The sequence below is a fragment of the Oncorhynchus tshawytscha genome, linkage group LG16 (genome assembly GCF_018296145.1).
Source record: "Oncorhynchus tshawytscha isolate Ot180627B linkage group LG16, Otsh_v2.0, whole genome shotgun sequence".
NCBI lineage: Eukaryota > Metazoa > Chordata > Actinopteri > Salmoniformes > Salmonidae > Oncorhynchus > Oncorhynchus tshawytscha.
The window spans coordinates 68197667-68209706 of record NC_056444.1 but is presented as its reverse complement, the minus strand read 5'-3'; the positions used below and the strand labels follow the sequence as shown (position 1 = coordinate 68209706).

General features: G+C 47.2%; 1 protein-coding gene across 1 annotated transcript in view; it reads left to right on the top strand.

Moving 5' to 3' along the window:
* Window positions 1–11553, top strand: part of LOC112216189 (IQ motif and SEC7 domain-containing protein 1) — a 62611-nt gene extending 51058 nt beyond the window's left edge. Inside the window, 13 exon segments of the mRNA XM_024376004.2 lie at window positions 119–439; window positions 620–1378; window positions 1380–1663; window positions 1835–1996; window positions 3512–3634; window positions 3783–3949; window positions 4295–4434; window positions 4633–4758; window positions 4934–5033; window positions 5259–5420; window positions 5642–5833; window positions 6195–6244; window positions 6684–11553. Of these exon segments, the coding sequence (XP_024231772.2) occupies window positions 119–439; window positions 620–1378; window positions 1380–1663; window positions 1835–1996; window positions 3512–3634; window positions 3783–3949; window positions 4295–4434; window positions 4633–4758; window positions 4934–5033; window positions 5259–5420; window positions 5642–5833; window positions 6195–6244; window positions 6684–7793 (3696 nt within the window). The 3' untranslated portion in view covers window positions 7794–11553.
* Window positions 11554–12040: the final 487 nt, after the last annotated feature.

The window sequence follows — 12040 nt, the reverse complement described above, 5'->3', positions numbered from 1 at the left end:
GGTTTGAACTGTGAAAGAGAATGAACAAGCATGACAACATGCATTACTTTACTGGCAGTGAGTGTTGTGGTAGCCCTGTCTATAACTGCTCTGTCCCCTGTTCTGTCTCCTCTGTCAGGTGGAGATGTTGGAGAGAAAGTACGGTGGCTCCTTCGTGAGCCGCAGAGCAGCCCGGACCATCCAGACGGCCTTCCGCCAGTACCGTATGAACAAGAACTTTGAGCGCCTCCGCAACTCCGCGTCCGAGAGCCGCATGACACGACGCATCATCCTGTCCAACATGCGGCTGCAGTACTCATTTGACGACCGCCAGGCGCAGCAGCAGGGGGCCGGAACACAGACAAACTTCACACACAGTGTGGGTATCGGCCCTCCTCATTCACCTGACACAGAGCGGACAGGAGACTACACACACCTAGAAGACTCCTTCTCCAAACAGGTCAGTCAGACAGCTGGTTCTTTAATTACAGCAGTAATATGTTGAATCGGGTGGCTGGTTAAATCTCCTCAGTTGGAGATTCTATTCAATTCTATTCCTGTTTGAGTCTTTGTTTTGTCACACTGCCGGTTGAGTATCTGTACCTAAAAACTGTACTGAGCTTCCTCTCACCATGTACAGGTAAAGTCCCTGGCTGACTCCATAGATGACGCCCTGACCTGCCGTGGAGGGCGGGATGACTCCCAAGAGGGTAGCAGGGAGGGCGGAGGCATCAGTGATGACTTTGGGGAGTGTGTGTGGAGCAGCAGCAGTAACCCCTCATCCCGCAGAGGCCTGGGTGAGAGATCCCGAGGAGGTGGAGGAGGCCTCAGCATGCACGGAGACAGCACAGCCACCTCCTACAGTGATGTCACTCTATACATGGATGACTGCATGCCCTCCTCGCCCCTGTCTCTGGACCGGGCCCCCAGCAGCACAGACACAGAGTACTGGGGCCCCAGGGGAGGCGTGGGGGGCCGTGAGGACAGCAGGGATACTGAGGGAGGGGGTAGTAGTAACAGCCGTCGCAGCACCCCCTGCACAGAGTGTCGAGACTACCGTCTAAGGGGCGCCCACCTGCCCCTGCTCACCATTGAGCCTCCCAGCGACAGCTCCGTGGACACTAGCGACCGTTCAGACCGTGGCTCCCTCAGCAGACAGATCTATGAGCAGGAGCCAGCAGGAGGAGCAGGCTCTCCTCAGGGAACCCTGAAACACTCTCCTAACACTCCCCGCCCTGTCTCCACAACAGCAGCGCAGGGCCAGACCCGGGCCCCTGGCCGGGGCCCCCCCCTGCCCACTCACATCCCCCATCACGTGGCACACCACCATCACCACCACCCTCACCACCACCAGTACCCAGACACCCCCTCATCATCATCCTCCCCCAGCAGCCCCCCACCACCCCCTGTCCTCCTCCTCCTCTGCTGCGCTGCCCCCTGGTGGCCTAGAGCAGCCCTGTCTGTCTGACGGGGACAACGACTCTCTCAATTCCACCACCAACTCCAACGAGACGGTGAACTGCAGCTCTGGCTCCTCGTCTCAGGACAGCCTGAGGGAGCCCCTACCCCCTCTGGGCAAGCAGACCTACCAGAGAGAGAGTCGACACAGCTGGGACTCACCGCCATTCAACAACGACGTGGTGCAAAGACGCCAGTACCGCATCGGACTCAACCTATTCAACAAGTAAGACATTTGCAATCCATTCATATTTTACTTCATAAACTACATAAAACAAACAGCCACGTATCCCAATCATTGAAAGTAAAACCTTCAAAATAGGTAGGATATAGCGTCAGGGGAGTTGTTCTCTTTGTTGTGACTTGTCCTTTTCTGATTGGTCTCTCTGGTTCTCAGGAAGCCAGAGAAAGGGATCCAGTACCTGATCGAGAGAGGCTTTGTGTCCGACACTCCGGTTGGGATCGCTCGCTTCATCCTGGAGAGGAAGGGCCTGAGCAGACAGATGATTGGAGAATTCCTTGGTAACCGGCAAAAACAGTTCAACAAGGACGTACTGGAGTAAGTCTGGGAATGAGGGAGGGAGATAGAGGGGTATAATTCAGAATGGGAATATACAGTAATGGGATAACAGGGGATTACTAAATCCTTCATTTAGAGGGGATACATTTCTATCCCCTATCCCATTCTGAAAGTATTCCCCTTAACTTTTTCCACATTTTGTTATGTTACAGCCTTATTCTAAAATATATATTTTTTGACAAGTCTCCCAGTCCCTGCCGCTGAAAAACATTCCCACAGCATGATGCTGCCACCACCATGCTTCATCATAGGTTTCCTCCAGACGTTGCATTCAGGTCAAAGAGTTCAATCTTAGCTGTATCAGAACAGAGAATCTTGATTCTCGTGGTCCTTTAGGTGCCTTTTGGCAAACTCCAAGCGGGCTGTCATGTGCCTTTTACTGAGGAGTTGCTTCTGTCTGGCCATTCTACTATAAAGGCCTGATTGGTGGAGTGCTGCAGAGATGGTTGTCCTTCTGGAAGGTTCTCCCATCTCCACAGAGGATCTCTGGAGCTCTGCCAGATTGACCATGGGGTTCTTGGTCACCTCCCTGACCAAGGCCCTTCTCCCCCGATTACTTAGTTTGGCCAGGCGGCCAGCTCTAGGAAGAGTCTTGGTGGTTCCAAACTTCTTCCATTTAAGAATGATGGAGGCCACTGTGTTCTTGGGGACCTTCAATGCTGCAGACATTTTTTGGCACCCTTCCCTAGAGTATTTCTGTTTTTTATTTTTAATACATTTGTAAAAATGTCAACAACAAAAAACTGTTTTTGCTTTGACATTATGGGGTATTGTGTGTAGATTGATGAGGGGAAAAAAATATTTGATCCATTTTAGAATAAGGCTGTATCGTAATAAAATGTGGAGAAAGTCGAGGGGTCTGACTACTTCCCGAATGCACTGTATATATGGGGCTTAAAACCACCTCAGCTTTGCAGATTTTAGATAATATATTCTGATATTGCCCCCAGGTAGCTTGTTTCTGGTCACAAGTTCAGGAATGGCTGAAAAAATCTACAAATAGCACTGCTGGGAGATTTGGAAAGCCATAGTCAATCAATCAACAATATGATAATACTATTAACAAAAATATTAATCTTTAAATAACAATCTGTGGATACTATGCGATTAGAAAGCTTCAAACATATGTAAAACATCATAACACAGTTGAAAAAGATGAAATCATGGAAATCTAAAGAGGTGGCCTAAGGAGATAGGTGGGATGGGCTGAGAGAAGCTGAGGGGATCTGGAATAGTTATGACTGATAACACTATATATAGGGTACACATGGTATGTGCTATCTATCCAAATTCAATGTATATATTTTTTTTAAATACCATGTAAATTTATGTAAGATGTTAGCAAAATGTTTGTGTGGCAAAAAGCTGTGAAACCAAAAATATAAAACAGAAATGTCAAAATGTTGTCGTCCGAGACGTGGGGGGGTTTAAAAAGTCCTTGGGGAGGCTACTGTTAAAGTGTTGACTGTGTCTCCTGTGTGGTGTGTGTTGTAGTTGTGTGGTGGACGAGATGGATTTCTCTGGGATGGACCTGGACGATGCTCTGAGGAAGTTCCAGGCCCAGATCAGAGTTCAAGGAGAAGCCCAGAAAGTAGAGAGGCTCATAGAGGCTTTCAGGTGTGTTTACAATGTATTCCTGTTTACGTGTACAATAGTCCTGCTTTGCCAAACTCATGGTTCTACTACGTTGTTAGAGTGATAGAGAATGTGTGTTGCTTTTGGAAATCTCTCTTAAGATTTTACAACATATTCTTCTTTCTCCCAGTCAGCGGTACTGTGTGTGTAACCCAACGCTGGTCCGCCAGTTCCAGAACCCAGACACCATCTTCATCCTGGCCTTCGCCATCATCCTCCTCAACACGGATATGTACAGCCCTAACGTTAAGGCAGAGAGGAAGATGAAGATAGAGGACTTCATCAAGAACCTCAGAGGTGCGGTTGGAACAAACACATCCATACACATGCGCACAAACAAAATAATCATGTAACATTAAACTTAGCATATGGCTCCCCCTGGTGTTGGGAGAAATACAATTCTCAGGCTGTCACCCAGACTATAAATTAGCAGGGTACTGTGATAAGTTATGACTATTGCCACTGCGTTTGTCTAATCCTTTTGGCTTGTATGAGTTCTGGGTCATGACTCATACCTCCCAGATAATGCAAGTCTTGGGCCTTTTAATCAAATGAGCACCATAATACAGCAGGAAATAGACTGAAATAGGCATTTATACATGAACACATAACAGCCTGTCTCTTTCTCTGCATGTCTTCTAGGAGTGGACAATGGCCAGGACATTCCCAGGGATCTGTTGGTTGGGATCTACCAGCGCATCCAGAAGTGGGAGCTAAGGACCAACGACGACCACGTGTCTCAAGTGCAGGCAGTGGAGAGAGTCATAGTAGGCAAAAAGCCTGTGAGTTGTCTGGGCTTGAAATGTAACTGTAGCCCCGTGTCATTTCCCTGTTTAGCCTGCGAGGAGCTGTATAGTACTAGCTGTTGTTGTTATGTGTTACATCTTTGACAAGCTGTAATACTAGTACATTCTTTGTGTTACTGCTCAGCCATAAGGAGATTTAATACTAAACTCGTTTTCTTTTTGTGTTTTGTGTAGGTGATGTCTCTGCCACACCGCAGGCTGGTATGCTGCTGTCAGCTCTATGAGGTGCCTGACCCCAACCGACCCCAAAGGACAGGAGTTCACCAACGGGAGGTCTTCCTGTTCAATGACCTGCTGGTGGTAAGGCTTCCTGTAACACGTCCTCATAACAATGGGAATTCCTATGAGAGCGTCCTACTATGGCTATGTAGAGTTGGAGACCACCAGGCTATCCTAAACAATATAGAAATATGTAAGAGTGATTTCCTCTTTTCCCCTACCTAAACAACCATATATTCTCCATTTGCTTCCTCAGGTGACTAAGATTTTCCAGAAGAAGAAGACTTCTGTGACGTACAGTTTCAGACAGTCCTTCCCTCTAGTGGAGATGCAAGTCCACATGTTCCAGAACTCCTGTGAGACCCTGTTCCCATCTCAGCCTGCTCCTCATATGCCTTACACAACTCAACCATCCATCTAGATACTACATTAACTGTCCCTTCTGTACACTAGGATTCCCTTTCACTCCCTTCAATCTGTGTGTGTGTATCTATATGTCTATGCCTGTCATCATAGGTCATAAAGTTAACAGCCATACAATAAATGTTGTGTTTTCATGTTCCTCTCTGTCTGTCACCCAGACTACCTCCACGGTATCCGCCTGACCTCAGCAGTGTTGGGTGGAGACAGTAAGGTCCTTATCGTGTTCATGGCTCCCAGTCAGCAGGACCGCACCCGCTTTGTCAGTGACCTGAGAGAGAGTATAGCTGAGGTGCAGGAGATGGAGAAGTACAGAGTAGAGTGTGAGTACACCTCCCCCTGTTAGTCAATATGGGGAACTACAGCTGTGTGTGGCTCGATGGAGTAACAGAGTGGCTATTGCTTTCCTGTATCTTACCCTATCCACCTATAAGTGAATTGCAGGAAGACAGGCAGTGATGTGGGAGTATTGCTTTTAACTACTTATATTGTCAATCTCTCTCTCTTTCTCTCGATCTCTCCCTCGCTCTCCTTCAATCCGTAGCTGAGTTGGAGAAGCAGAAAGGGGTGATGAGGACTGGCCTGCTGACCGGCTTGGTCGGAGGCGGAGTGGGGGTGAAGGGTGAGGTGGTGAACGGCACCCTGGGAAGGCCCAGTCTAGATGACAACTACTCTGCGGGAGAGGGACTGAAACGCTCCGCACTCAGCTCATCTCTCCGAGACCTATCAGACGGAGGTGAGACACACACACACACACACACACAAACCACTCCCTCTTGAAAAGTGTGTCTTTTTCTAATAAAATACTTTCACTAATCCTACTGGTTGATAGAGATATGCTATTTTTTCTGGCTGACTGGGTTCTTTCTAAGAATTAACTGAAATTCTTCAGACACTATAGTCTAGACACTGAGAGAGTACACTACCCATGGGACTGCTTTAGATTTCTCCTTGCTTCGCCTCCTGGTTGCATCGTGTTCTATCTCCTCTGGCACATGAATACACAGTATGTGCTGCATCTCTGCAAGCTCACTCGGAAACATTCTGTTACTGTATTTCCCCTCTTCCGCAACCTGCCTCTTCCTGGCTGGGTGCAGGGAAACGTGGTCGCAGTAACAGTGTTGGCTCCCTCGACAGTACCATGGAAGTAAGTCTGAATGGACTAACTGAATTGTGCACCTACCCCTTTAATACCTGCCATTCAAGCATAGCCATCCCAGTACATTCCTTTAGTAGAGCCATAAATGTGAAGTCATTCCCCTCGTTTTTGACCCTGACCCATCATTAGCATGTTCTCTGTGTGACGTGTGTGACTGACGTGTGTGACTGACGTGTGTATGCGTGTGTTCTGGAATGTTCTTTGCCTCTGGGCTCTCACAACTGCCTGTGCATGTTTTTGCTCTCAACTCTTGTTCTTCTCCATTCTTGCATTGTTTGTTTGTTTCAATGGTTTGTTGTTGATGTGCAGGTGTTGTGGTGTTTGTAAACTGACATACTCATTGCAGTGTTCCAGTGATTTGTGATATGATGTCATACTGTATGTATGTTTGCAGAGCTCCTCCTCAACTGTCCTTCCACTTCCTCAGGGTTCCATCATTAGCAGCCCCCGGCCCCACCAGTGTTACCCGGTTCCGGGCGTGATCCCAGGCTGCTACCCTACAGAAGACTACCGGCCGCATCGCCCCATCCTGAGCCCCGGAACAGGGGTGGGGGGTGGGCCGGGGCAACAACAGACCGCTGCTGGGATGGGAGTTGGAGGGGTTCCCAGCAGTGTAGAGAGAGCAGGAGTGGGGAGCGGCCCTGGGGGGGGCAATACGGGCTCCTTCCTGGGCTCTCTATTCGGCAGCAAACGTGCCAAACCGCCAAGTCCCCTTATACCACCGGGGCCACCCTACCCCGCCCCTGTCCCCCCACCCACTACGGGAGGGCCCCCTCCTCACTCCCCATCATCTCTGTGCCAGTCAGAGGGGGGCCCTTCCAAGATCCAGGCCCTGCATGCTCAGTACTGCCATACGGCCGTCGTGCAGCCCCCTCCCCCCTACTACCATCACCATCGCTACCACGTCCAAGCTGGCCCTCCTCCCTTGCCAGGCGGGGGCGTGCCCCCTCATATCCTTCAGAGAGGGCCGCTCCCCTGTCGCCCTCCTTTTGGCCCCCCTCACGCCCAGCTCCAGCAGCTGGCCCATCTCTCCCAGTTTTCCCAGCATGGCATGCAGGGTCGCTACGGCAACATAGCGGTGGGCTGTCCTCCCCCCCTTTCTCCTCACTCCCAACATTCCCAGAACCCCCAGTTCACCCTGTACCACACGCAAACCCCACAATCTATCAGGGGAGGCGCTGTGCCAAGCAAACCTCCTCTGACTTTGTCTCACTCCCACCCGCACCCCCACGCACACTCCCACACCCACCCCGGGCACCCACTCAGTGCCGCGCCACACCCCACCGCCCACCCACATCAGTCTCACTTCATTTTTGGCACGCTGCCCCACCAACATCAGCACCAGCAGCCGCCCGCCTCCGTCAACGCCCATCACGCTACGTCCGCCGCCCAGTATCAGCCCCAGTACCCTCCTCTCTCTTCCATCCCCCTCCCCCCACTCCCCTTTACCCCCCTTCTATCCCCCTTACCCCTCTTACGCCTCTCTGCCCTCCTCCCCCCCAGCACCCCGGGCAGCCTCAGCAGGGGCCCCAGGTGACGGGGGCTGGGGCGACTGGCACAGGGGTCAGCTCCAAATCCAAACCTATCAACCGGATCAGCACGGTAGTGTGAGGAACAGAACATGGGGGCACAGAGGGCAGAGGTCAGAGGGCACGATGGAGGAAGTGGGCAGAGCTAGGACCAGAGATAGAGCCAGGGCTTGTAGAGGTGAGCAGGACAGCAGCAGCAGTAACAACAGCGCCAGTGACAAAAAGAAACGCAACTTATTTCGCCTCTGCTACTTTCATCTCCGCTTCCCACACATGTAGACAGAGAGACCAGAAGAGAGAGTTGGAGCTGGATAGCATGCATATACCTGAACATACAAACATACCTTCACACATACAGTACAGGACACACAGGCAGAATCAACACACATAAAGCAAAAAACGCCCACATGTATGCACACAAATATGTTTGTGTATAGTATAGGCAAAGGCTAGCACAATCATGTATATAACACATACACTCAGTGGTCAGTTTATTAGGTACACCCATCTAGTACTGGGTCGGACCCCACTTTGCCTTCAAAACAGCCTGAATTCTTCAGGGCATGGATTCTACAAGGTGTCGGAAATGTTCCACAGGGAACATTTGGCATCACGCAGTTGCTGCAGATTGGACGGCAGTACATTGGGTTTGGTCATCAACAATGTTCAGATACACTGTGGCGTTCAGTCGTTGCTCAATTAGTTTAAAGGGACCTAACGTGTGCCAGGAAAACATTCTCCACAACAGTACACCACTACCACCAGCCTGTACCGTTGACATCAGGCAGGATGGATCCATGGGCTCATGCTGCTTCTGCTAAATCCTGACTCTCCCATCAACATGACGCAACAGGAATTGGGATTCGTCAGACCAGGCATTGTTTTTCCACTCCTCAGTTGTCCAGTGTTGGTGATCGCTTGCCCACTGTAGCCGCTTCTTCTTGTTTTTAGCTGATAGGAGTGGAACCTGGTGTGGTTGTCTGCTGCAGTAGCCCATCCGTGACCAGGATCGACGAGTTGTGCATTCCGAGATGCCGTTCTACACACCACTGTTGTACAGCGCCGTTATTTGTCTGTCTGTTAGCTTGCCATTCTCCTTCGACCTCTCTCATCAACAAGCTTTCGCCCAACAAGTTTTAGCCCAGAGGACTGCAGCTAACTGGATGTTTTCGCACCATTCTCTGTAAAACCTAGACACTGTAGTGCATGAAAAGCCCATGAGGGAGGCCGTTTCTGAGATACTGGATCTGACGTGCCGATCATACCACGCTCAAAGTCACTCAGATCACTCGTTTTGCCCATTCTGTTCGATCGAACAGTAACCAAATGCCTCGATGCCTGTCTGCCTACTTTATAGAGCAAACCACAGCCACGTGACTCGCTCTCTGTAGAAACGATACATTTTTCTGAATGGGTGGTGTACCTAATACACTGGCCACTGAGTGTATACTGCAGTTGTATAGAGTTTCCGTTGCAGTTTCTCAGGTGTATTCTATAAGCTCTCAGCACACAAACTCATAAGGGAGAGTCACAGGTAGGAGCAATGAGGTAGATTGTTGAAGTTGGCAGCAGGCAGGAAAAAGCATCACACACACAATTAAACATTTCTATAGCCATAGAACGGATGCTAGTAGTAAATGTACAGTAGAGGGCCTATAACCCAGTGTTTCACTGTCTGAAGTATTATTGGAAACTCTGGACACTGCCAAGACATGAGCTTGAAACTGTTTTAAACACAGGTACCAACATGTAATTGTGCAACGTTATTAATTGGACAAATCTAGTCTCTCGTAATGAAGGAAGCAACCAAGATTTGGTTCTCTGTCGTGGAGATTCGGATAATGCTGACCAATAGTAAGACCAACCCCACCCACCTGGAGCTGAAAAAGTCTTCACCGCTAAAGACATTCCAGCAGGGTTGTGCTTTGTAAACAGCCATTGAGGATAGTTGCAAAAAATGTCCCTGGACTTTGCAATAATTGATTCAGCTTAATGTCTTTGTTCATTTCCATGGCAGGTCTTCATCACTGAAAGGTATCCTTTTTGACTGTAGACCTCAGAGAAATGTTGCTTTGTCTTAAACTTTTATGACTATTGCACGGTTCAATAGCAGTCTTAGGCTCTATGGTCTTCTACATGTTAAGAGAAGTCATCTAATTTCATAAGATTTACATGCATTCCCTATGGGGTGTGTGGATTAATGATACTACAAATCATATTTTTGAATGTTTTTAAGCTTTTTTTTGCTGTTGAATAAATGTTACATATATACTTGCTATGAGTATGATGAATATTGTCTAATTACATAACTGTTTTGATCCAGTGATTAATTATATATAAATAATTGATTGATTAGATGTTTGATTATAAATGATTATACAGAGGATATATACACATGTATTAATTCCCTCATACTTTTGATATGTAACGAGGGTGTTATAAAGTGTGATTTCTTTTTGTTCTCTATGATGATTGCCATCGATAACTTCTATTATCAGTTATTATTATTGATTGTTGAAAATATTAGTTCATATTTATGATTATTTTTGTTATAATATAGTTGTGTACCCTCTCTATCTCCCTCCCTTTCTTCTGAACTTACAGTGGCAGTGTCTAAAAATGGGGTGATTGGATTCTAAATTCACCTTAACAGATAGGTGACCATTTTAAATTACGTCTATGTAGTCTTATGTGTTTTGAATCAACTCTTTCCAGACCCCTTCGAAATATCCTCTTAAGGGCTTTGACCTTTGACCTGGTCATGTACAATGACCCTCATTTAATCGGTGACCCTGCCGTTTATGTTCTCTCTATTATCAGGAGACTCGCTTACAAGCATCAGGTCTTGTGGAGAGTTTCTCACATGGCGTGTGTTTGGACAGTATATGTCTTTGAACAAGCACTCTTTGTAATGCAGTTTTGTGATTTTGCACACGTGGTGTCTTAAAGTCAGAAATGGCATTACTTTTAAAACGCTCCTCCCATACCCCCTTGCCAGTCCTCAGAGAACTCACCACCCCCCAAACACCCTTCACCCCAGCAACCTTACTGAATGTGCTTGTCATTAGATCAAACAAGTTTGCTCATCTTCTCCTCTATCATCTCTGTCGACCCCTTTTGAACCTCCTCTCTCTGTCCTTCTATTGCACTGTGTTAGAACAATGCTGGGTTTGAGAAGGGACAAAAGGGAATGATTACATTTTAGGATGGTAAGATGTAGTTAGAAATGTTAGACAATACTTGTTAAAACTAAGATACAGATTGACTTTAAAATCCAGAATAGGAGTATGTGGGGGTGGTTAATGTGGAAGCTTTGTGTTGGCTATTTCCTGTCTAATTTCCTCTGTATTGTACCTTTGTGACCCCTCTTGCATGAATATATCTGCACTTATTGAATGGATTGTACTGTATAAACATGAATGTACATATTATATTACAAATACTTAATAACTTTGGAAATAAATATTTGTGTGTGCGTGTGCGCGTGTGAGCGTGCATGCCTGCGTGTGTGAGAAAGAAAGAGGAACAGGGGGACTTTGGTCCGATTGAATATTGAATTATTTTTATTTTAGACTGAAGGTTAGATAATAAATTGAAGAACTGAAATGTTTGTATGTCAGAGCTCTAATTGATATTATTTTAAACATACAACAAGTATGATCCTAAGAATTTAATTTGTGTATGTAGTAAGTGTAAACTGAAAGAATAGAGAATTGAGATGTGAATATTTATTGCTTTTGACATATTAAAAAGTGTCCTTGCAGTGAAGTGATCTTCTGTCTTTTATTGACGTCTTCTTGACAGCAAATGTGATGGATGATGAACACAGCTCTATCATTGGGCTTTCTAAACCCTGTTTTACAATGTGATCAACAGCACCGTCTAGTGGCTAAACGCAATTTCTGCCACCTATGATCATGATGTCCCTGGGACGTGATGTTCTTGGAACAGGTATTATTCTTGAGACTGATTGTAGGTGTGATACTGAATGCGGTCCCTAGGACAGGACAACATAGCTTTTTCTTTGTACTTCATTTTTTTTAAAGTCTCCAACACAAGCCTATTTCCTATTATGGGGAGGCAGGTAGCCTAGTGGTTGGAGAGTTTGGCCAGTAACCGAAAGGTTGCTGGATTGAATCCCCGAGCTGACACGGTAAAGATCTGTCATTCTGTTCATGAACAAGGCAGTTAACCCACTGTTCCCGGTAGGCCGTCATTGTAAATAAGAATTTGTTCTTAACCGACTTGCCTAGTT